Source organism: Mus caroli, unplaced genomic scaffold (assembly GCF_978045245.1).
Source record: "Mus caroli unplaced genomic scaffold, Mus_caroli_1 scaffold_6, whole genome shotgun sequence".
In the NCBI taxonomy this organism is placed as follows: Eukaryota; Metazoa; Chordata; class Mammalia; order Rodentia; family Muridae; genus Mus; species Mus caroli.
In genome coordinates, this window is record NW_028227261.1 from 97,703,322 (window position 1) to 97,727,579 (window position 24,258).

General features: G+C 43.5%; 2 protein-coding genes and 1 non-coding gene across 6 annotated transcripts in view; 1 reads left to right on the top strand and 2 right to left on the bottom strand.

Annotated features, from left to right (window-relative positions):
• Tmem245 (transmembrane protein 245) overlaps positions 1-24,258 on the top strand; it is an 82,895-nt gene that overhangs the window by 12,328 nt on the left and 46,309 nt on the right. For 2 of the 4 annotated variants that reach the window (XM_029475923.2, XM_029475924.2), the window contains exons 4-8: positions 9,468-9,584; positions 11,188-11,424; positions 12,888-13,057; positions 13,963-13,986; positions 18,978-19,082. In XM_029475923.2, coding sequence (XP_029331783.1) covers positions 9,468-9,584; positions 11,188-11,424; positions 12,888-13,057; positions 13,963-13,986; positions 18,978-19,082 — 653 coding nt within the window. The remainder of the gene's footprint in view (positions 1-9,467; positions 9,585-11,187; positions 11,425-12,887; positions 13,058-13,962; positions 13,987-18,977; positions 19,083-24,258) is intronic. The other 2 variants (XM_021161326.3, XM_021161328.3) reach the window with 1 other exon arrangement.
• On the bottom strand, positions 22,011-22,137 carry LOC115030970 (small nucleolar RNA SNORA44). The gene has a single exon (XR_003836564.1). It is a non-coding gene; the product is annotated as a small nucleolar RNA SNORA44 (small nucleolar RNA).
• LOC147004309 (GTP-binding nuclear protein Ran) lies at positions 22,728-23,792 on the bottom strand. The gene has a single exon (XM_085839275.1). It carries the CDS (start codon positions 23,730-23,732, stop codon positions 23,082-23,084), a length of 651 nt encoding a protein of 216 aa, XP_085695401.1. The 5' UTR covers positions 23,733-23,792; the 3' UTR covers positions 22,728-23,081.

A 24,258-nucleotide genomic window follows, 5' to 3' on the forward strand; every position in this document is an offset into this window, starting at 1 on the left:
GGTACAGGGCTGGTAGCTTCCATTAGTTCTGCTTGGTTTTACCTTGTTCCTTTCCCTAAGTATCAGCGACTCAAACAGCTCTGGGTGCCCTTCCCCCTCACTCTGGACTGGCATACCTTTCAGCTGCTCCCCCCCCAAGCCCCCCCTCCCTGAGACAGGATTTCTCTGTGTAGCCCTGGCTGTCCTGGAACTCACTTTGTAGACCAGGCTGGCCTCCAACTCAGAAATGCGCCTGCCTCTGCCTCCTGAGTGCTGGGATTAAAGGCATTTTTGTTTTGTTTTGTTTTGTTTTGAGCTGCTTTGTTATAGGGTAAGTCTGGGCAGCCTTATCTTTTTATTGGATTTTTTTTTTTTTTTTTTTTTTTTTTCGAGACAGGGTTTCTCTGTATAGCTCTGGCTGTCCTGGAACTCACTTTGTAGACCAGGCTGGCCTCGAACTCAGAAATCCGCCTGCCTCTGCCTCCTGAGTGCTGGGATTAAAGGCGTGCGCCACCACGCCCGGCTTTTATTGGATTCTTGTCTGTGGATTCAACCATCTGAAAATGGAAAGTATTTTGGGAACATGACAGCTATATTGAGCATGTAAAGATCTTTTCTTGTCATTTTTGCATATACAGTGCAGCATTACAACTATCATGTGGCATTTTAATGTTAGATATTCTACATAATCTAGGGAAGATTTAAAATGTATGTGAGGATGTGCATAGGCCATGTGCAGACACTGTCTTTCTTAAGGGACTTGATGTATACAAGAGGTCAGCAACTGGTCCCTGTGATACTGAGGGCTTCCTGTATATAAGTAGCACAGATCTGCACCCAAGGGCTTCAGGCCCACTCCCTGCCCAGGGATACATTCTAGTCGCCCAGTTAACAGCCCTTCAAGAGCTCTGAGAAGAATAATTTAGGACCAGGTTTTGAGTCCGGGGTAGGGGTTAAAGAGAGACTGAGGTCAACTATTGCCAGGCATCAACCCAGACTAGGGTGTTGATATGCCGGCCTGTTTTCTGAAGCCTGGGTTATTGACTCTCAAGGAAAGATGTCCTAGAGTCTGAGAATAAGTGCAGAGAACAGCCTGGAAGCAATGATTTTCCTGCTTTGTTCTGTTCTTTCCTGCTTCAAAGCTGGTTACTGTTGACCTTAGGACAACAGTGCTTTTCTAGAGGCCTAAATATTTCTTCCTCATGTTCCTAACATCTTATTTCTCTTTAAATCAGATGAGAAACCATCTAGTCTGTAAGAGGGCAGCCCTCCCTGGTGTTCCTTTTCTTCCTGCAGTTGATGCTTTCATGTGGTACAGGAATGCTTCAGTGAGCTGCCTCAGCAGGATCGGTCCTGAGCCTTGCCTGCTCTTGAACTTGTGTGGCGTCACCTGAGTGAATGGCCTGCTTTGCGTCATCTGGGCTGTCTTAGCTCTGTGAGCCACAGCTAGCTTACGTTTGTAGAAGTAAGGTGCTGGATTTCATTAGAATTCAAAGTCTAAGTTTGATTCCTGGACTCAACAGTTTACTCTAAATTTAGGGGCTTGACCCTTGGACCTTGGGAACTCTTTTTTTTTTTTTGGTTTTTCAAGACAGGGTTTCTCTGTGTAGTCCTGGCTGTCCTGGAACTCACTCTGTAGACCAGGCTGGCCTCGAACTCAGAAATCCGCCTGCCTCTGCCTCCCAAGTGCTGGGATTAAAGGCGTGCGCCACCACGCCCGGCGGGAACTCTTGGGTGGTATTTCCTGGAACTTTAATTCACTTAGGGGAAAAATGTGTTCAAGGTTCTCTTGAATAAGAACTTTTTGGGATACTTTTAAATTTTATTTTTATTATTATGTGTATAGGTGTGCCTACACACACACACACACACACACACACACACACACACACACACACACACACACACACACACACAGAGTGCATGCAGTGCCCAAGGAGGCCAGAAGAGGCATCAGATCCTCAAAACTGTAATTAGAGATGGAGCTGCAATTCGGGTGCTGTGAATTGAACCCAGGTCTTCTGGAAGAACAGCCAGTGCTCTTAGTCACTGAGCCATGGCTTTAGCTTTATGAGGTACTTTCAAATGGACTGTCTTTAGAAATCCACCATCAACAACAGCAAAACAAGCAAAACACAAACCAAAACAAATGAAATGGAACTGATGGTACCTCCATCTGCTGAGGAAGGTGTTTCATTTCTGGGGTTCTGAGGCACCCCCAGTCACATGGGTGGAGCTGTGATTTAAGCCAAGGTCCGTGACCTTCAGCCCCTTGTCCTTTTCTTTCCTTGCCACATTGAGTGAGCAGGAATTATCCACAGTGAAAGCATCAACACTGCTGTCTTGGCTCAGTTGTAGTTGTCATTACCTTTCTTCCTCTGTTAGCCCAGTTGGCTCATCACTTCTCTGTCCACTGGATGCTGTCCCACTAGGTAGAAACCACCTGTCCTAGTCTGTCTTCTGTGCTAGACTACTTCTTGTCGTTTGCACAGGCTGGCTGATGCAGTGAGATGCCAACAGTGTTCTGAAGGGTAGGTGTGTGTATCAAGGTGTCCATATCTGGTGGCCCACCTTCTCATTGCAGCATCACGTGGCACCCTTAATATTATTACAGTGACAGTTGCATTTCACCATGAGCTTTGGATGGGGCAAACATTCAAACACCACCCCTGGAAAAAAGTGACAGTGTGTTCCCTTGGCCTATAGAGAGAATACCAGCATTACTTTCACCAGTGATGAACCTTGGTGATGTTAACATGCCATCCTATTTTTTAAATTTTATTTATTTATTTTATACTCCATATTTTATTCACCCACCCACCCCCTGTCTCCGTGTAGATGTCCCCACCCTCAACGCCACTTGACCTCTACACTACCTGGGGCCTCCAGTCTCTTGAGGGTTAAGTGCATCATCTCTGAACACAGACAGGGCAGTCCTCTGCTGTATGTGTGTTGGTGGCCTCATATCAGCTTGTGTATGCTGTGTGGTTGGTGGTCCAGTGTCTGAGAGATCTTGGGGGGGGCCATCCTATTTTTTTAAGCAATCCAGTGAGACTCCTATTTTTTTGTGTATGTTTGATATTTGGATTCAGAGGTTTGTTCTGAGTATGAGATGAGACTTTTCAAAAGTGAAAAGTGGCTCATTGGTTACGAGCACACACTGTTCTTTCAGAGGACCAGAGTTCAGTTCCCAACACCCATGTCAGGTGGCTCACAGTTGCCTATAACTCCATGGTTGGTTCCATGGGACCCAACGTTATCTTCTGGCCTCCGGGAATCTGCACACAGATGTTGGTTTGCATACTAGAGCACAGCCAGCAGGCTGATCCGGGAAGGAAGGCAGAGCATAATCTGAGGACCCCTAGTCAGGCCAGAACAAAAGCACCGAGGGGTGCTGGCCTGGCTGGAACAGCCAGAATGTTAGAACTGTCCTTGGGGAAGCTAGGGTAGAGCCTGCTGCTGGAGACCTTTTCCGATGCAGTCGCAACCCTGGAGTTAGTGGCTCGCAGTGGTATGCAGCGAGCTGTCAGGTAGAAGCTGAAGTTGCTGAGTGTCAGGATGTGGCTGTGATTAATTGTGAATGGTGTTAGATAGCTGCGGTGTTGAAAGCTTGGTCAGGGCCTGCTGGGTGGGGCCGAGGTCTAGCAGAAAAAGCTTCCAGAGAAAACTCTTCCCTAGTGTTACAGCTCTATTAAATAGGTGGTCGCAGATAACTCTTGGTGAAATAACTGGAGCACTTTATTCCTTGTAGACAAGGGACCTTATAGACATTTTGGGGTGGGGTGGGATCTAGGGGTAAATACTTCTCATTGGCTCAGTCTGAGATGTTAGGGATGCTCTGTTTACATGGGAAAAGACTTTGGTCGTGTGTTGTGGTCACGTGGTCTGAGACATGTAGACCTGGCCAGGAGTTGGTTCTAACGCCTACCTTTCTCAATTATGAAAATTCCCAGGGATTTTGAACCTACTTCAACCTTGCCAGATCTTCTGTCTGGTGGCACGGTCCACTGCCCCACACAGATGCTCTCTCTCTACCCCCACAACCAAAATTGAAAGAATAAAAAAAGGGGCTAGAGGGATGGCTCAGCACTTCAGAGCACTGGCTCTTCTTCCAGAGGCTCTGAGTTCTATTTCCAGCACCAACCATCTGTTGCAGATCAGAACTGTGGGCACTGCAGGCACGTGGAACAAAGACATACATCCAGCTGTAACACCAATAAATACAAAATAAAGTGAAGGGAAAATAATAAAAATCTTTTTTTAAAATTAGGAAAACCAGGCTTCTGATGTGTCTCTAATCCAAGATGGTTAGCCTGGAGCAGTAGTGTGGCCCACGTGGGAGCTGTTCTGCTAGGTAGTAATCGTTAGAAGTATCTTTGCTAGCCAGAAGGTAGTGGCGGATGCTTTTAATCCCAGCACTTGGAAGGCAGAGGTAGGCAGATCTCTGAGTTTAAGGCCAGCCTGGTCTACAGAGTGAGTTCCAGGACAGATATGCTTATATTAGTTTGTTTTTGAGACTATATCTCATTGTGTAGTCCTGGCTAGCCCGGAACTCACAGAGACCTACCTCTCAAGGAATACTAGAATTAAAGTCATGCAGTCAGGGCTATATAGTGAGACCCTGTCTCAAAACAACAACAACCACCCCCCCCCCCAAAAAAAAAAACACACAAAAAAGAACCTGGGGGGTGGGGGTGGGGGACGGGACAGGAAAAAAGAAAGAAAGAAAACCACTTTTGCAGGGAAGCTCTGGGGAGAGCACATGATATGAAAGAACAAGCTTGGTCCAGTGAAGCCCATGTAGAGAGAAGAGGAACAAAGCCAAGTGTCCATCTCCTGCTCTGCAGTGACTACAGTTTCCCTTATAGCCTAGAGGAACTGCATTTATATCCAGGCCCTGTGCACTGGATAGCAACTAGAAGCTGTTGAGAGGAAGGTGTGAAGGGAAGCAGCCTTCTTACTGGTCACTGCGGGCTAGCAGGCATTCCTGTGTACAGTACCTCGTGTCAGCAGCAGGTATTTTCGGTTTCTCGTCATTACTCTGGGAGAACAGCAAATGAAGTAGCTTCTTATTTATACTCATATCAGCATGTGCTTTCCCATCCACACTGGGAAATTAATCTGCTAATGGTGGACTTACATTAGCTCTGACTTTGTGTCTTGTCTGTGGCCTTCTTTGGACTTAGTGCCCCCATACTGACCCTGACCCTGTGCAGACTGATACCTGAAACCTTGGGTATTCTCCACTCCACCCCACTCCCAGTCCTTGAGCTCAAGATCATGTACCCGTGTTTATATGTCTATTTTTAGCTGCATTTTAAATCTAGTCCCATGACCTTACCTAGAATCTCATTCTTGGCTTTCACATGTCCAGACCTTGGGGTTTTTGAAGTGCAGAAACATAACATGTAGATAGAGCTTATTAAAATGTGTATCTGCTTGGTAAGTCACCAGGGCTTGGGTCCATAAAGTTCAAGTACCTTTTGTTAATGTTCCCTGCGTGCTGCTCCTTTGACTCTTTTGAAGTGTGAGGCCCTAATCACTCACAATCACAGAATGCCTAGTTGTCACTGAATATGTACTACATATTTTACTGACACTAGAAAAGTGAATAGTCTTTATGCTGTAATTTTGATGATTTAACTTGCTGGTTTTAATTTTCAGACCTTGAAGTGTGCAGAATGTTGCGTAACCCTGAGAGAAGATACAAACGTGTCTGCTAGGGAGAGGATGACTTAGGGCATAACTGTACTACTAGCTGAAGGATGGGAGCTACAGAGAAATAGTGTAGACACTAGTGGCTTATGCCAACAGTTGGTGCTGTCCACCACAGTACTTTGTTGTTGGTAACCACAAAGGAGCTCTCGGCAGACCTTCTGAATATCAGGAAGCAGTCAGGCCTTCGATGTGTGTCTTCTCACCCAGTCACATCCAAAGTGGAAATTAGGTGGAGCTCATTTTGCGGATGAGGAGACTGGGCGTGTGGTTGTCAGGGATTCTCCTACTGCCACCCACATATTAAGAACATACTAAGTAGGGCCTTCCTCCATGTATAGAAGCTGTGGCTTTCCATTTTGATCTCCATCTCCCAGATATCTGTGCACTCCTCTCCTAAACCTGTGTTCGGCCACATTGGACTGCTTGTAACCCTTTGAAGAGGACACTGCTTTTCTTTGTGATTTCCTTTGCTTCTTTTTTTCTTTTTTCTTTTGTCTTGGAACATGTTTCTACTGCTCCTATTTAAGCTCCAATTCCTCCTTCTTACCCCAAGATAGACTTGTTCTGTTTCTTTATGTGGCTGGTGTTTGAGTTAAAGAATACATGATCTATGACTCATAGACGAGAAGACCTTTGGAAACTGTCCCCTGGGCTCCTGTTATGGATTAGGCTTCTGTCCTTTGTGCGCCTCAAACCTTCTGCACTATTTGGCATTAATTCTTAACATATTGATTGTAACTGTTAGTTTTAGCTTTACATTGAATGTGAGGTTAAAGTCCTGGTTGCTTGTGTTACTCCTCTTAGATGAGTAAATTTAAAATTCACCATGGAAGTTGTTTTTTAGGGTGTTTCAAGTGAGTCTCCTTCTCATAATTAAATTGCCTCTGCAGAAGTCTGTTGGTTCTGGGCCACTGACTGCTGCTCACTGCAGAGGAGCGAGTACTTGCTGCCTGCCCTATTTTACATTTTGACAGGAAGTTGTCCCCCACCCTTTTACTGTTCAAGGTATCCTCACTGTGATTTTGTTTGGGGCCTTCCACTGCTCTCTCTCCTGGGCACACTCCTGAGAATCTAGTCCTGTCCTGTCTCTGCTGCAGATGGTTTGTGAAACTACTTCTACAAGTATCTTCACGCCAGCCCCTACCATTCCCTGTTGGATAATCTGGAGGGCTTGGCACGTTTGCCTGTGACCTGTCAGTTTTTCCACACGCTGGAGATCACATCCAGGTTTCCTCTCTCCAGTCCTTCTCCAGAATAGCAAGATTGATTTAAGTTTCTCTCAGAACTGGTCACTTAGTTCCCAGGCAGGCGGCCACTGTGTGGATTCTGAAAGGGCAGTGGCGAGGATGCTTGTGTCCTGCTGCTGGCCTGACTAGAATGCTGTTGCTGTTGTGAGAAACTGAGTAGAACACACACAGGGTCACTTCTTAGACCTACACACAAGTCTGTATCTATATATTGCACTATATTTCCATGGGGAAGGACGGAGATTACTCCCTGTTTACAATGCCAGTGCATTTCTCTTCCTCTTTCGATAAAGACTAAAGCTGACAGTATGATCTCTGCCTAATGTCATTTGGCTTTCTGGTTATAGCTCTGCTTGTTTGATCCCAGTGTCCCCCTAGCATCTGCGCTCTCCATGCACCGGCCTTCTTTTGCTGCTGTTTGCATGTCCGCTTCTCTCCATGGCCTTCCAGCTAGCTTCCTTCTAGCCTAAGGTTATTTTTGGTATTTGTTTTATTCCCTCTCCTCTATTACAATATCAATTATATTTTCATTTTTAAAGAAAACTCTTCCTTTGGGCCTGGAGAAATAACTTAGAGGCTAAGAGCAACTTGCTGCTGAAACCATCTGGGACTCCAGTTTCAGGGGATCTGCTCTCTTAGGTCTCTGTGGGCACTACACACATGTGATATACAGACATATATTGAGCCTAAGCACCTATATACAACAAATAATAAGCCTTTAAAGAGAGAGCCCTTCTCTTATTTTCCAGTTATGTCGGATTTCTTGTCTTAAGAGCTAGTGAAACACCTACTCCATGTAGGACAGCTGTAGTTTGTCACTTACGGTTTTTATGGGTTTTGGTTTTGTTTTAAATCTGGGTATGTCTCTTCACTACACTCTGGGAATTGGGTTTTTGTCTTTATCCCCAACACATATACTAGTAAGCAATGAGGACATGTCAGACATAAAAGGTACTTATTTTCTCCCTCAGTTGATGCTTGCCTTTTGCTATAGTTAAAGGACTTGAGTGTGTAGATCAGGAGACTGCGGTCCCAGCACAGACATGCAGCTTATGTCTTCTTTCTGGACTGTGAGTGAGATTTTCTCCCCGAGTGCCTTAGAACAAGCTTCTTCCATATGGCATTTACTGAGGCATGGAACAGGACAGGATTAACCTGGTAACTTTGCATTTTGATGGCTAAATTGATCAAAGAGCCACTCCTGCTTCCTATCTCAAGTAGATGGCCAATCTTTAATTTGTTTGATGTATGGGATTAATTGGAGCTAATAATTCTTCGACTTACTGAAAGGTAATGTTTTATTTTCCGTGATTGGCAGACTTCTCATTTGTCAGTCTTTCCAGAAGTAAGGTCCTGCCTGTGAGTGGCTGTGACTTGGTGATTAGAATGGCCTTTGGCCTTAAGTTTAGAATCTACTGCAGCTGGTATGAGTAGCAGGTACTGAGTAGCATCTGGGAATTGTGTGTGTGTATTTTCACAAAGCTAAACATCTACTGTTGACCCTGGCATAGATGGAAACAATGTAGTCAGAAGTGCTCATTAACTACAGGAATGTTTTGGACAGAAGGCCATGGCTGTTGCTGCTTGCCATTAACATAGAAATCGGCCTTCAGAAATTCTGGAACTTTGACTAAGTTGCTGCAGATAAGCCATAGGACTGCGGAGTACTTGCTGTGGGAGCTGTGTGCCTCCAAACGGCAGTGTGTCATTCGTTACCCATCTTGCACATGCATACTTGCTTGATGGAAACTGCTTTTGCACATGGCACTTTGGGGAGTATTGATAAATGACCTCTAAGGTGTAAGAAAGTAGTATACTGGAACCCGATGCTGTGTGCGCTAGTCTGCTCAGTCTGCCGTAGCCTGTCAAGAGACTGACCCTCGAAGACACACCTCACTTGTCAGTAGATGCTTGATTTGAATCCAGTGCAGATGAGAGTTTGGTATTATCCAGCAGAAAATTTACAGTGAACCAAATAATAATGTTCTTTTAGATTTTCCACTGGTGGATATTCTCTTTGTTGATGTTTTATACTTTGTAGATCTGTTTTTGTACAATATCCATATATTTGCATGTTCATTTACGTAATGTTATTACTGTGAACAATAAATGTGGCCTTTCCCATACTGTATTAGAACCTATGAACACCATAAGAGTTAAATCAGCGAGCTCTCAGACTCTATGCAATGTTTTCTAGTGGAAATGTGAATTAAAGTCATCTGGTAAAGTTAAAGAAAAAAAAAAAAGCCCAGCATTTTGAACTAATTTGCTTGGGTGCAGTATTGGCTGCTTACCGCAGGGGGCTCTCACATGAAGAACACAGACTGTCCGGAACAAGCAGCTGACGATTTTGAGGTGGTCTTCCTTGGTAAAGACCCACAGTGCCTGAGAAATCACTATATTAACCATTGGGGTTTGTTCTACTGAAAACAGTTTTGGTTTAAGTAGGCAGGGGTTAGTTCCTGTTTATTTGCTTAAAGGAATTTAACGCTGCGTTTCTTCTCCCCTTCCGACCCTTTACAGGGGCAGAATTACCAGGACAAGTGATCTCCATGGCAGCTTCTACTCTTGCAAACTTGGCCATCTCCATCACTGGGTATGAGTCGAGCACTGAAGACCAGCCCTCTGACCCGCCGGCAGGTGACTGACCTGAAAGCCATGGCAGGACACAGGGAGGGGACAGAGTGAAGACCAGGCTTGCTGCTCCTGCCTGATTCTCATCCTGACTGCTCTCTTACACCACAGTCCTCATGTATTCTTCTCGTGTTTCCAGTTGCTTTCCTCTTGGGTTTCCTGTCCCGGCCCCTTCCCTTGCTTCTGTTTTAAACATGCCCTTCTGATACTTATTACCCATGGTTCTACCCAGCTTTGTGCTCTCCTTATCTTGTTTTTTTATTTTCTCTTCCTTTTCTAGCAGCCAGTTCTACATTATTCTGTTTTTGATGCTTTTTATTCCCTTCCAAACTCTCAATCTGTAGGTGGGTGTTTTTCTTTTCCACATTTTCTACATTTTTTTTCCCCTGGAATTTTTTTCTCTTTAAGTAAAAGTACCATTTGAATGCCTTATGCTGTATGTATATGTAAATAAATAAATATATATATATATATATATATACCACATATATATGTATATACACACACACACACACACACACACACATATATATATATATATATATATATATATATATTTTTTTTTAATATTTATATTTACTGGCTTCCCAAAGCAGACCCTCTGGTTGATCTGTGAGGCCTAGCTTCTGTGACATCCAACTGGTAGATTCATACCAGATTTGGAGCCATACTGTACCATATTCTCCCAGAAATCAGAGTGTGTAAGTCTGTTCTACTTTGTGCTAAGACATCCATTAGTGCCAGGGATATTTGGAGGTGGAAAATATTACAGAATGGTTGTGTGTGTGTGTGTTGTGTGCATATGTTTATGATGTGTGCCGGTGTGTGTAGAAGCCAGATGTCGATACCACTGTTTTTCTTCATCTTATTTTTCGAAGTAATGTCTTTCATGGCTGCAGCTTATCAGCTCCCTCAGTTGTTTGGCAGTGAACTTCAGTGATCTCTGTCCCTGTTTTTGAGCACTGGGATTGCAGCCCTTTTTATGTTTATGTTGGGGATCCTGAGCCAGGTCTTGTGTTTATGTACCAAGTAATTTACCAGCTGAACCTTTTTTCTTCCCACCCACATAGCAAGCTTTTCTTGAAGAACTGACTTAAGACATATTTAAAGAAGGAGCAGTTTAGGAAAGAGCTATGTGGAGAAGTAGGAACGCACGCTTTCCTTATACACGAAACCATGTTTCCAGAGGGGTGCAGGACGATCCCTAGGTTATGGAGTTAGTGTTCTGGCATCTGTCATTCCCACTGACCTAGAATTTTCAGATCCGACGAGCAGAACAAGGACAAACAAAAGCATATTATCATTTGCGTCACTTTTAGCCTTGACCCACGTGCACAGATGCATGTAGGCAAAGCATCCATATAAGTAAAATAAAGATGAATCTCAAAAAATACTTAACTCGTATACAGGAAAAGGTAGAATATTTGCTGTCTCCCAGAAACCTGATTTTCCTAGACCAGGACCCTGATGGCAGGTTTGTTTCAGTGCAGATCTTCTGTCTCTTTAACCTGATGCGATCCTGCTGTACTTCCAGCGTAGTATATTTTGTATTGTTGTTTTTTCATGTGGACTAAAACAATGTGTGACTTTCTGTCTTTGCCTTTTTTAGAGCCCACAGACACGGGAGAACCCCCTCCAGCATTGTCTGCTTCTTCTTCATCCTCCTCTCGTTCCTCACCCTCTTCTCCTTCACCTACTTTGGGCAGACAGAGGCCTGAGATGGGAACATTTCTCAGGAAGAAGAAAACTAGTGACATCTACTTTGTGTCTCTTGTGTGGGCCATCATTGCTGTGCAGCTCTGGCTGAACCTGTGGATTGTGCAGCTGCTGCCGGTGCCTGTTGCAGGTTGTTACTCGGTTAAGTATGGACTTACCTTCTCAGACTTGTTCTCCTTTTTTAAACAATGGGATTTGCATATTTGATACAATTTTATTGCCATCTTAAAATAGTTGTATGTTTGTGTTTAGGTCATAAGAAAAACATTTATTTTATGTGTATGGGTGTTGGCATACATATGCGTGCCCACAGAGGCCGAAAAAGGATACTAGGTCCTGTGGAACTTGAGTTTCAGACAGTTATCAGCCACAGAGTGTTCCAGGACATCCAGGGATATGGAGAGACCCTGTCTCAAAGACAAACAAAACAAAATCTAATGAAGGAATTTGTGAACTTTTATATCATACTATTTTAGTTAACTTTTCTATTGGTGTGACAAAGCACCAAGGCTTCTTATAAAAGAAGGCATTAATTAGAGGCTCACTGTTCCATGTCCGTCATGGTGGGTAGCATGGCAGCAGGCAGGCAGTCATGGAGCCGGAGTAGTAGCTGAGAACTTAGATGTTGATAGAACAGCTATGAAAGGGTAGAGAAGGTACAGACACACAGGCATACACACATTCAGGGAATGGCTTGGGTGGGCTCTTGAAACCTCAGAACCTCCTGCCTAGCCTACTTCCTCCAACAAGGCCACATCTCCTTATCTTTCCCAAATTGTTCCACCAGTTGAGTAGTCAAATTTATGAGCCTGTGGTAATCCATTCTTTTCTTGCTTTCTGGTTTTGTTTTGGTTCAAGGCAGGACTTCTCTGTATAGCTAGCCCTGGCTGTCCTGAAATTCATTATGTAGATCAGGCTGGCCTTGAATTTATGGAGGTTCTCCCTGTCTCTGCCTCCTGAATTCTGGGATTAAAGGCCACCACCCAGCAAGCCTGTGGGAACCATTCTTACACAAACCACCATACTGACATGCAGCTTATAAAGTTGGATTAAGAATATTGGTCCCAGGAGTTAAAGAAGTTTTATTGGAAAGAAATCATTACATAGGCCCACCTTCATTAATAAGTAGCCTGTCTTCCTAGTTGGCTTTAACAGCTGACTTTCTGCTGACCTCTGACCTCTGTTCAGAGCACCATCGGGTGAGCAAACAGGAGCACAGTTGGAAATACTGCCTGTTGTGGTACAAAGCCACTGGGAAGGGCAGCCAAGGAAATCAGTAAATGTTGGAACTCAGTTTTCCTTAATTAGGAAGAAGGAAGCTATGAAGGCCATTGTAGTTCATGATGTTTGTAGGCTGGACAGTGAGCCCTGCCGGACTCATCCTGGGATTCAGCTTCCCAGAAGTGATGTTCAGCTAGTGGGGCTTCCTTGAAAGTGTGGCTGGCCAGTTTCTTCTCAAGTACCTGTGGTCCTTCCCGCTCCCTTCTGCCTTGATCTTGGTTTAGTCCTGGCTTTACTGTTTAGAATGGAAGGTAGGGAACTTAAGTTCTGCCTTTCAAATCTGTTTCCTTTGTGTTTGTATCTTCTTTATAGTCTGGATCATCAAAAAGCTCGTGATCCACTTTGGAGTGGTGGGCTTCCTGGAGAAACGCTGCCGCGCGTGGTGGCAGGTGATTGAGTGCTTCCTGAAGGAGCGGCAGGAGGCCTTGGCACCGTGGCCCATCATCGGGCTTGGAAAGTTCTTACTAAAAGTCGATAGCAAGGTATGGTTGGGCTGCTCCAATGGGGTCCTTGTGTTCCGTGACTTGAACAGTCCATTTCACAACATTGATAATGTGCTTCATATCTGACTCTCCATGAAAATTTAAGGCTTAGAATTATAGAGTGGATTTAGATGAAATGAAATTGTGGTCATTTTTGTTATAAAGGAGAGAATGTTAGGTAATGGGGTGGTGGCTCAGACGGGAATGTTTTTGGAATGATTCTTGTTTGTCAGATACTGTGATAAATTACAGGGAAACTTAACCAGTCATGGACCCCCAGAGACAGAAGCACAGCTTTAATGCCAAGAAATTGCTAATTTCTGAGAACTTAGTGGTTAAAAGACATGGAATCTAAATCCACACTCTGCTTTCAGGTCCCACATCTGTTATTTACCAGCCCTGTGACCTTGGACAGAGGCTTAACTTCTCTGTGCCTTGGTTTCACTATCAATAAAGTGGGTATAATAGCACTTATCTCAAAATGTGATTTTTTTTGAGTGCTAGCTGTCAGTCAGTTTTCACAGAGAAGTGTCTGCCTGACACAGTAGGAGCACTGAGCGAAAAATGTCTCTGTAGCCCTAGTGGCAGGAAAGGGATGCTTTGGGGAGGTGTCAGCAGAGTCCCGAGCACAAGCAGTTAGGTGGACCTGCCTGTGCAGGGCTCTGCGCTGCAGAGGATCCATCCCGACTGCAGATTGCGAGTTCCAAGTTCCGGTACAGCTACGGTACAGCGTGTAGTGGGGCGGTCGCTCCGCCATCCTGATCCTATAGCAGCGTTCTGTGAAAGCTCTGTAACTCGCTGTCTCCTGCTGAGCTCCTCCTGCTCTCAGTGACTCTGCTGTTGGTGCATTCATTCTCTAATGATATCCCACTCTTCTTATCTTCTCTCACCTCCCTGTCCTCCAGCTCTGGCACTGGCTAAATAAGAAGGTAATCAACGTGTGGGTGTGATTGTCACTGCCCCGACCCATCACTATCTCCTTTCTCATTCTGTGTTTCCGTGCATACATTAAACTAAGATTTGTTTTCAAAACTTTAAGCTATGGAAGGTCGCGAAATATGAATGCTGTCCTAGTCATTTATTGAAACCCCCACCAGGCTCCTAGGGTATGAATGGGTCCCTTGTCAGGTATTTAAGAGGTTATATCTTATAGCTCTTCTGTCCAGAAAACGGGTTTTCTCTAGTGTGGCAACTCTGGTCTCTCTCTCTCTCATTCTTTGAGTCAGGGTCTTGGTGTGTAGTTCAGCTGCCTTCTATCCTCCTGCCTCAGTCTCTTGAGTGCCAGGATTACAGGCATCTACTACCAACTTTTGGTTCCTTTGTGTGTGAAACACGTTAAGTAGAGGAAAGAAAGTCTTTATTCCTAGTTTTTCTATAAATGACACAAGAAGTTTTAAAAATTGACAAACCTGTAAAACACTTGAATTTATCTTATTTCTTGGTTAGTAATTTTTTGGTCTGTTTTTTTTTTTAATTGTCTTAGCTTGGACTTCTGTTGCTGTGGTAAAACACAACTTGGGGAGGAGAGGGTTTCTTTGATCTTACATGTCTCAGTAACAGTCCGTCCTGAAGAGAAGGTAGGAACTGAAGCAGACATCATGGAGGGAAACACTGCTTACCGGTTTGCTCCTTCTAGCCTGCTCAGCCTGCCTCTCTATATAACTCAGGACCACCTGAAGGATGGCACCACCCAGAGTGGGTTGGGCCTACGGTAGTCAGTCATGAAAATGCTCCACGAGGTTGCCTACAAACCTGTCTTGTAGGGACATTTTCTCAACTGTGGTTCCCTCTTCTCAAATGACTCTAGTTTGTGTCAAGGTGACAGAAATTAACTAGGACTCCTGTATCCCAGAAACAGTTATTTATTTAGTTTTCATGGCCTGCAAATTTGTGTTTTATGAGTCATGAATGAAGTTTGTCTGTAGGAACCTTTTCATGATTGGCATTGGATTGTAAAAAGCAGATTTCATATAAATTCTTAGGGCCAAGCTATATGTATGAGGAATGCTATGTCTTTGACATTTAGTCAAGGGAGAGCAGCGTTTGGCTCTCAGATCCTTAGGACAGATGTGCCAGAGGTGGCATTGTATGTGTCCTGTTTAAACACAAGCATGACTCGGGTGTGATAAAAATTGTGTAACAAACCTTAAAGATGTGAATGTAGGCCACAGTCACCTATTTCTATTTTCAGTTTTTATTTACTTATTTGTATTTGCTAATTTAGTCATTATTTTTGTGGTGCTGAAGGTCAAATTCAGGCCATGAGCATGGCAGACTGTCATACCCTGCTAGATCCAGATATGACATTTAAATATGGAGATCAGAATTTATTCCTTCTCCCTCCCTTCCTGGTGAAATGAAGACATGGGAGATGACATCACTTAAGATTTTAAACTGGATTGCAAGCGAGCAATGTGTAAAATATATGGTCTACTCCCACATGTATGTGGTTGTATATGCCCTGATTCCGCATAAACTACTGTCAGGACATGAGTGTATTTATTTGTCTGTCATCAATTTATGTATGTATGTATGTCTCTATCATCTATATCTGTCTACCTACCTACCTATTTACCTATCTATATGTAGATATCTAGATAGAGTGTGTGTGTGTGTGTGTGTGTAGAGAGAGGGAGGGGGAGAGAGACAGTGTATAACATACATTTTTTTTTAACTTTAATCAAAGTAAAGTGGTTCTGTTTTCCCAGTTGGTGTGTATTGAAATGAATTGTCCTCAAGATAAAGGAGAATTAAAGGAGTTTAATATATCTATCTCAGTGGGCTAAATGAATTAGGAAACCTAATTTATGAGCCTAATGTATAGCTGAAAAGCAGAGTTAGTGTTAAAAGAGTCCTAAGAGATTAAGTAACTGTGTAGTGTGTTCAAAGCATTGATGTGTAGTTGGGATGCAGCTGCCTGCATTTCTGTTTGTGTTCTAGAGAAGTGCATAAGGAATTATGATACTTAATAGCTTGATATGCAAAGCCAGTTGGCTTAGAAGTTTTAGAACAGGGCTTAGTGTAATTAAGTTTTAAAAATATATCCTCTCTTCATATTTGAAATATTTAGCACATCATTTTAAAATAGTTTCCTTTTAAGAACAAAACCTTAAAGGTTATTAATTGGTCATGGCCTGAAAAGACTGAAGAAATTCCTAGAGACCATGTGTGTTCCACAGCCCAGCAGTGTGGTTAGTTTTGTTGCCTTTGCTCACTGTGAGCATGGGCAAGGAAGATCCGCCTCCTTGGAAGAAAGCAGCTGGTACTCCAGAGAGACTCAGCTTTCTCTGTCCACGTCTCTCTCCTTCACTCACCTCCTCTGTCCACATCTCTCTCCTTCACTCACCTCCTCTGTCCACGTCTCTCTCTTTCACTCACCTCCTCTGTCCACGTCTCTCTCTTTCACTCACCTCCTCTGTCCACGTCTCTCTCTTTCACTCACCTCCTCTGTCCACATCTCTCTCTTTCACTCACCTCCTCTGTCCACGTTTCTCTCTTTCACTCACCTCCTCTGTCCACGTCTCTCTTTCACTCACCTCCTCTGTCCATGTCTCTCTTTCACTCACCTCCTCTGTCCACGTCTCTCTTGCTCTCGTTCACTCACACACTCACCAGTTGCTGCTGCTTTTTCTTCATTCAACTTTATTGGCCTATTGATTAAGTGTGTATGAGTGTTTTGCCTTCATTACTTTGTATGTGTATATATGTATGATGTATATATATGTGTGCTATGCACATGTATGTCTGATGCTGCCAGAAGAGTGCATTGGGTTCTCTGGAACTAGTTAAAGACAGTGGAGCTACCATGTGTGTGCTGGGACTGGACATGGGGCCTTTGCAAGAGCGTACCCTTTAGTATGCAGCAGGTTGGAAAGAACAGGAGTCTCTGAAGTCTTAAGCTTAATTTCTGACAAAATTGGAGTTAGGAAGATTCCACTCTACTTAAAACTATGAAGTCTTGAGTTTGAAACTGTGCTGGGGGCTCTATGGAATCTCATGGTTTGTATGTTAATGCCACCTAATAGGAGGTTAGGGCTCCATGCTTTCTCAGATTATTTTTATTTAAAACCATGCTTTTAAGGATGCTTTTTTCAATACTTTTACAAACTGTTACTCATGGAAACAAATCTGGTTGTAACTCTGAAATAAGCTTAGTATTTATGATATAATCCATACTCCTGGTTTACAGAGCTTTGGAGAGGAGTGAGGTAGCCCTTTCCTCAGGGAGCTACCCCAGGAACCCTAGGGCCCAGCTGCTTCCTGATGCAAAACTTGTCCGTTCATTGATTTTAGAACTTATCTTCCGAGTAAGACACCTGACCTTCCATACCTTAGAAACCTGTTGTTTGTTTGTTTTTGTTTTGTTTTAATCTCTGCATTGTCCCTGATGCTTTGGTAGCATGCATTGAAGCTTAACTCTTCCATTTGAAGCTCTTGAGTGTCAACATCATAGATTAACTTTTTGTGTCTGAGCTCACTGTGGCGCTAAGTGAAGGACGGGTACTTCATGGAAGACAGGAAGAGTTCAGCCTTTGAATAAAGAAATATAAAAGTTGCGCTGTTTTATAAAATTGTTGCTTTTAGTAAATTTACTCACTGTATTGTGAGCATAGTTTTAATTTAACTAGAAGAACTTAGCAGTATACAGCTCGTGCTTGGGTTGATGGGCACACAATGGCACATTGGCATTCTTGATCTAATTAAGTCTAATTTTGAATGTTAAATGGTGGCTTTGCATGGCAGAAAGTGTAGAAGTTATCATTGTTACATATTCTAAAACCAAAATGTGTTTAAGATGTAGGATTATTTGAGTTGTAAAAAATAAGAAATGTTCTAGTAAAGATAGAATATCCAATAACATCTTAAGGAAAGCGTAAATCTAATTATTAAGGAACAGCTACTATGTTGAGGATTAAGATACTTCATTGAGTTAGGATCATGTCACAAATCTTATGGTTTCAGTAGAAGAGAAGCTTCTAGTGGAATAGCAGGGCTTTTGAAAGCATTTTATCATGAAATATCTAAAAATATAAAAACCCTGGGGCTGGTAGCATCTGCTTATTAGCAGGTAAGGGCACCTTTGGCCACATGTAGTGACTTGAGTTCAGTCTGTGTAAGCCACATGGTGCGAGGAGAGGGCCCACCCTTCAGAGTGTCCTCTGACCCCATACTCACACTGTGTGTACCCCCCAATACATAAACACTTATACCTAGCTTTTTTAAAATTTAAAAGCATTACAAATATTAAAATTTAAAACCAAAACAAATTTTAAAAAAAACACAAAAACCTACTCACCTACCCACTGTCCACCTCAGTAGAACCACATCCACCTCCCAAGGTCTGGCGCCTGGGAGCCGTCACTCTGAATTTGCTGTTATTACTGCCGTAACATTACATACATCAACAATTACCATCTTTATGACCCTAATGGAGTGAAAGGAGACTGCACTTGGAATGTAATTGCTGTCTGTCTTTGCTCCTGTTTTCTGTATAATTTAAGAGATGAGTGTCACAAGGAGCATACACAAGCCTTCTGTGTTGGCCAACTGATAAGACAGCTTCATGAAACGAGTTCAACTGATGATGGAGTGTCATAATTTTGTTTGGAATGTATTTACCAGGCCTCATGAATTCGAGATTGAAATGTGAATGTAGCATAAGGAGAATTGAGGAGTACGCATGGATCGTGTTCTGGCTGACTTTCTTCTCATAGCCATGACAATAATGAACTCTACACATAACAGCAGCAATTAATACTTAACGTCCTAAAGTTGCTTATAGCTTTTATTGCTTTAATCGGTATGCTATAGTTTGCTTTGCAACGTTGGATATCCTGTATTTGTGATATTTGAATACATACATGTGTTTGTTAAGTGATACTTTGAAGATAAGTGACCCTCCTTTTTCATTTCCATGCAGATGATCATCTGGTTGGAGAAGATGTTAGATAAAATTATTAGCATTTTCATCATATTCTTGCTAGTCATAGGAACCCTTCTTTTGGCCCTCCTCCTGACTGCAAAGGTAAGGTACATTAACCAGTATTCTTGGTAGACAAAGTCCTTGTTAGAGTGCATATGCAGAAGAAGCTAGCAGAAGCAAATGGGAACTAGCATTTGGCTTATCAGAAGTACCTCTGCTCACTAAAGTATATCCATTTTGTACATTAGTAATTTTTCTGTTAGTCTGCCTAGAATGTTTTTTTTTTTTAAATCTCATTTGTGTACATTTTATTTTGTCATCAAGTCTTAAGCAGAAAGTGCAGTTTAAAAAAAAAAAGGATCCTGAAAATATTCTCTGCCCTCAGCCATAGACTAAGAGGTTTCTGAACTAGTCTCATGACTCCTTAATGTAGTTAGTGCACTGTGCCCTTCTTTCTTTTCTCCCGGGGTTCTGGTCTTGATGTCTTCTGGTGGTGCTGCAGGCACTGGCTTCAAGCTCCTGGGTTCAGGTGGCTCTCCTTCGCAGTCTTCTGAGCACCTCCATGGACAGGTGCGCCTGTGCACCGACTCACGGTTTCTGCATTGGCCCCTTCCCTCCTGCCACTAGTCTTCCTGTGGAGAGTTTAAGTCTGCTGCAGTCCCACGGACCTGTTTTTGTCCTTGTTGCTTGTGCTTTTGGTGTCTGTTTTGAAACGCTATCCTCTGGGCGTGGTATGGCCATTGCTGTCCCTACATCAGGACCCAGAGGAGACTCTGAGAAGGCTTTGACCACTAGCCTTCCCTCATGAAGGGAGGGAGGCCTCACTAGGCACACATGGCAGCTCGCATAAGGTCTTCATTTCTTATTTTTCAGATTCAGCTGTAGTGTTGTTTCCTATGTTTATGTCCTCAAGAAGCACAGCTGCATTTTCTCCTGCACTGATGGCTTTTCCGAGGGTAGTTTTCTATGCTTTCGGTGCGTTCTTGTCCCTATTTATCGAACTCTGCTTGACTCCACTTCCAGATTTTAGTGTTCTGTTTTCAGAGGATGGTGAAGCTTACGTGAAATCATGGCTTTCAAAATTTCTCTAGCTCTTGCAATGATTCATTAGTAACTGTCGGCAGTGGATGATAAAGGGTAACAGTTGCTACGGAATTGCATTGCGCTTATCATGAGTGGTCACCACTCGGAAGTCCTGTTCTTCAGTCAGGCTCATTACAGTCGATTTGCTTTCTCCCCTGCAGCTGACTCCATTAGCACTTCTGTCTGTCTGTCTGTCTGTCTCATGGCTGTTCCTGTATGTTCTTTAGGTAGTGGTCACACAGAGATGAGCCCTCTGTGAGTTTTTACCATGTTTGACCTGCGGTCAGTACTTTTGTCTGTTGGCTCTTTCCCTTCTTTGTCCCTTTATTGTTCTGTTTCTTTGCACAGGACTTTTGCCTGCCTGCCTCAGTTGTGCTCACCTGTCAGGCTCTTTATTTGTTCCATGCTGCAATGAGTTTTGCTTCCCTCAGCTTAATTTGTGGGTATTGAATCATTTCTTTCTTGTGTAGGATTTAAGTGGACTAAACATTTGAGGGAGCCCTCAAATACCATTTGGGTATCTGGCTTTTTTTTTTCCCCGAGTAAAGGTATTGTTTTCTGGAATACCAAGACAGCGTCTACTTGAGCATCTAATAGGTACCTCAACGTAACATCAGAAAGTGTTCTCCTCACAGTCCTTCTGTTCCAGTAAGTGACAGCTCCACTCTCCTGGGCAGTGAGGAGCTTCAGTGTCAGCCTTGAATACACCTTTGCCACACATTTACTTCCTCAGAAAGTCCTTTGACAATAGCAGGCTGAGGTTGTCACATAACTTCCTCTCCACAGAAAACAGGAATAAAATTGTCAAGTTCAGACCAATGCCACTTAAAGCCATTGGAAAATGACCAGCTAGGTAATTCCTAGAGTCATGTTAGCTTCAAGTTATTCTGCAGCAAAACTCTGCAGCTTCCTCTGAGGAATTGTTTGCATGTTCGGTGCAGTCTCTTGTCTGCTTTGTCTGTGTAGCTTGTGTGGTTGGTGTCTGTTGTGAAACGCCATCCTTCAGTTCTGTTCTGACATCAGGGTACCTGGCTGACAGGGCAGCTCTTCAGAGGCACTCGGAGTTCTTCTTCCTGAGAATATGGAAGAAGTTGATGGCTGAAGTGGGGATGTGACTTTTCATGTTGCTGCTGTAGTTGCCTTTACAGTCGCCCGTGCCCTTGTAGGTAATCCCTCACCCACTTGTCTGAGCAATTCCAGTTGAACTTGCTGGAACCAGTTAATTCCAGTTAAACTTGCCAGTTCCCTAAACCAGACTTGAGCAACAGCATTTGTTTCTTCTGTCTGTTGCCAGTGTGGAGGGTTTAAATGTTTGTCTACATCTTTCCAGAAGAAGTTAACAGAATTACGGTTGTAAAATAATGGCAAAGTCTAGTTGGAGGTGAGCAGAGCCTCAGAGATGCATGCCAAGCTTCTAGTAGCATGCGGTTGGCATGCCGAGAGCTGAGAGGGAAAGTCAGGAAAAGTATAGCCCAAAGATGTCAGCAAACTCCAGAGTCAACACAGACACACCCATACCTCAGCACACTCCAGGGAAGCTTCGGACTGCCAGCTATAAAGAGGAACTCGTGAAGGAGGTTAACTACAGCACTAAGGGAACAAAACAGTCATAGGAAAAGACAAAGAGATGAAGTTTTAAAGCTGAAAAACAAGAAGCCTGACTGACAACCAAGAATTTTATGTTTAATGGCTCTGTTCTTAAAAATAAAGATTAAAGAACTGGAAGTATGGCAGTGTTGCCCAAGACACTAGCTGCAGTTTCCACTTGATTCTCTTCCCTCTTCAAAAAGTAAAGGCAAAATAAAACCATTCCAGACAAGTTACAGCAGACAGAATTAATTGATGGCAGATGTGTTCTGTAAGGAAAGCTAAAATAATGTAGTGGGCCACACCAGTCACCCAGCCAGAGCTACATAGCCAGACCTTAGCTTTTGTTTTTCCTCCAGAATCTATAGGAAAGCTGAGTGGCCGCTGCAGGCCCTGTGTTGACCTGGGCTGCCAGTCTCTCCATTGCTCTGGCAGGCACTTGGAGATCCCATGGCTACAAGCAGCCACAGCCCCTGGAAACATGCTACAGACCTTATCTTTAAAACAACTAGACACACACAAATAATGACTTTTAGTTGAAGAGACAGGATTGCAGGTTCCTTGGTTCCATAGGAGAGAATGGGGTAACACTTGGGCATATGGAAAAGTTACAGATTTTTTTCCCCTGTGCTATTTTAGTATTTTTTTTAAGTTTTATTTTATGTATATGACTGTGTGCATGTGTATGCACAGTGCTCCTCAGAGGTAAGAGTAGGTGTTGGGTCACCTGGAGCCAGAGTTACAGATAGGTCGCAGTCTTCACATGAGCGCTGGGAACTGAACCTCAGACTTCTGCAAGAGCACCATGTGTTTTTAACCAGTGAGCCATCTTTCAGCCCCTCTTTTAGTTGTTTTTTTTTTTTTTAAAGATTTATTTATTTATTATATGTAAGTACACTGTAGCTGTCTTCAGACACTCCAGAAGAGGGCGCCAGATCTTGTTACGGATGGTTGTGAGCCACCATGTGGTTGCTGGGATTTGAACTCTGGACCTTCGGAAGAGCAGTTGGGTGCTCTTACCCACTGAGCCATCTCACCAGCCCTGTTTTTTTTTTTTTTTTTTTTTTTTTTTTTTTTTTTTTTTTTAGATTATTTGAAATACAACTTTATTCTGATTCTAAACGAAAAGAATGGGAATGACAGTAACAAACAAGATTTCCCCACTGGATGTTGCGATGGGACTGCAGCAGTCTTATCTTTGAAATTCAGAAAGGAAACAACTCTGTTCCAAACAGCTAAATATGCAAGTCCAAAACATGAAGGTGTGTCTAACTGCCACATTCACTCCAAGCCCATTCATCTCCTTCAGCATCCCAATGAAGTACACGATCTGCTTAGCTAAATAAGGTGGCACACGCGCTGCACCGCTGACATCACAGGACAGTTGCCTATAAAACTAGACTTCTGACGCAGGGCTCCAGCTTCACTTTCTCACAGGTCATCATCCTCGTCTGGGAGAGCAGTCGTCTGAGCAACCTCTAAATCATGCTCGTACTGTGCTGCCAAAGCTGGGTCCATGACCACCTCAGGTGGGGCAAGAGCAGGCATGGCAACAAACTCCAAGTTAGGATCTCCAATGAGCTTTCTGGCCAACCAGAGGAAAGGCTTTTCAAAGTTGTAGTTACTTTTGGCAGAAATGTCATAGTACTGAAGATTCTTCTTCCGGTGGAAGACAATAGATTTTGCCTTCACTTTCCTGTCTTTAATATCCACTTTGTTGCCACACAATACAATGGGGATGTTTTCACACACTCGTACCAGATCTCTATGCCAGTTAGGTACATTCTTGTAAGTAACTCTTGAGGTTACATCAAACATTATAATGGCACACTGGGCTTGGATGTAGTAGCCATCGCGCAGGCCCCCGAACTTCTCCTGGCCGGCCGTGTCCCACACGTTGAACTTGATGGGTCCTCTGTTGGTATGGAAGACGAGCGGGTGCACCTCCACGCCCAGGGTGGCTACATACTTCTTCTCAAACTCGCCCGTCAAGTGGCGCTTCACGAAGGTTGTCTTCCCGGTGCCGCCGTCGCCCACCAGGACGAGCTTGAACTGGACCTGCGGCTCTCCCTGGGCGGCCATCGCGGCGGATCCTTCCAGAAGAGTCTCCGCGCCTGTCCGACTCTGTTTTTTTTTAATACAGTAACTATTTAAAGAAAACGTGGTACATTGTCCAGACTTTTTGATATAGAGATGAACTACTCAGTGTATGTTATGTGTACATAGTGTTCCACAGTACACAGAGAGGGCTGGGAAGTGGAGCTGTGCTGATGGGCAGTTGTTTCCTGTAAGTCAGTATTAGCTTGAAGTAAATTGTGGCTGATATGTTAAGTAGCGCCTACAGCTTCTAAGAAGTGTAGGTTTGGGAGAGCTAAAGTGGTAAAGAAAACATTTTCTTGTCTTGGTTTCTCCCATCTTTATTCTGCTTGTTTTGTTAGTTATTGGGTTAGTGCCTCAGTCTCTGTGTCAAGGCGACTCTTACAAAGGGAAGCAGTTAACTGGGAGCTTGATTCCAGCTTCAGAGGCTTAGTTCATTGTCATTATGGTGGGAGCATGGCTTGGTGTCACTCAGCGGGGCACTGGAGCCCAGAGCTGCATCCTGATCCGC

Coding starts and splice junctions, on each gene's coding strand:
- LOC147004309 (XM_085839275.1), bottom strand. CDS start 23,732: ATGGCCGCCCAGGGAGAGCCGCAGGTCCAGTTCAAGCTCGTCCTGGTG.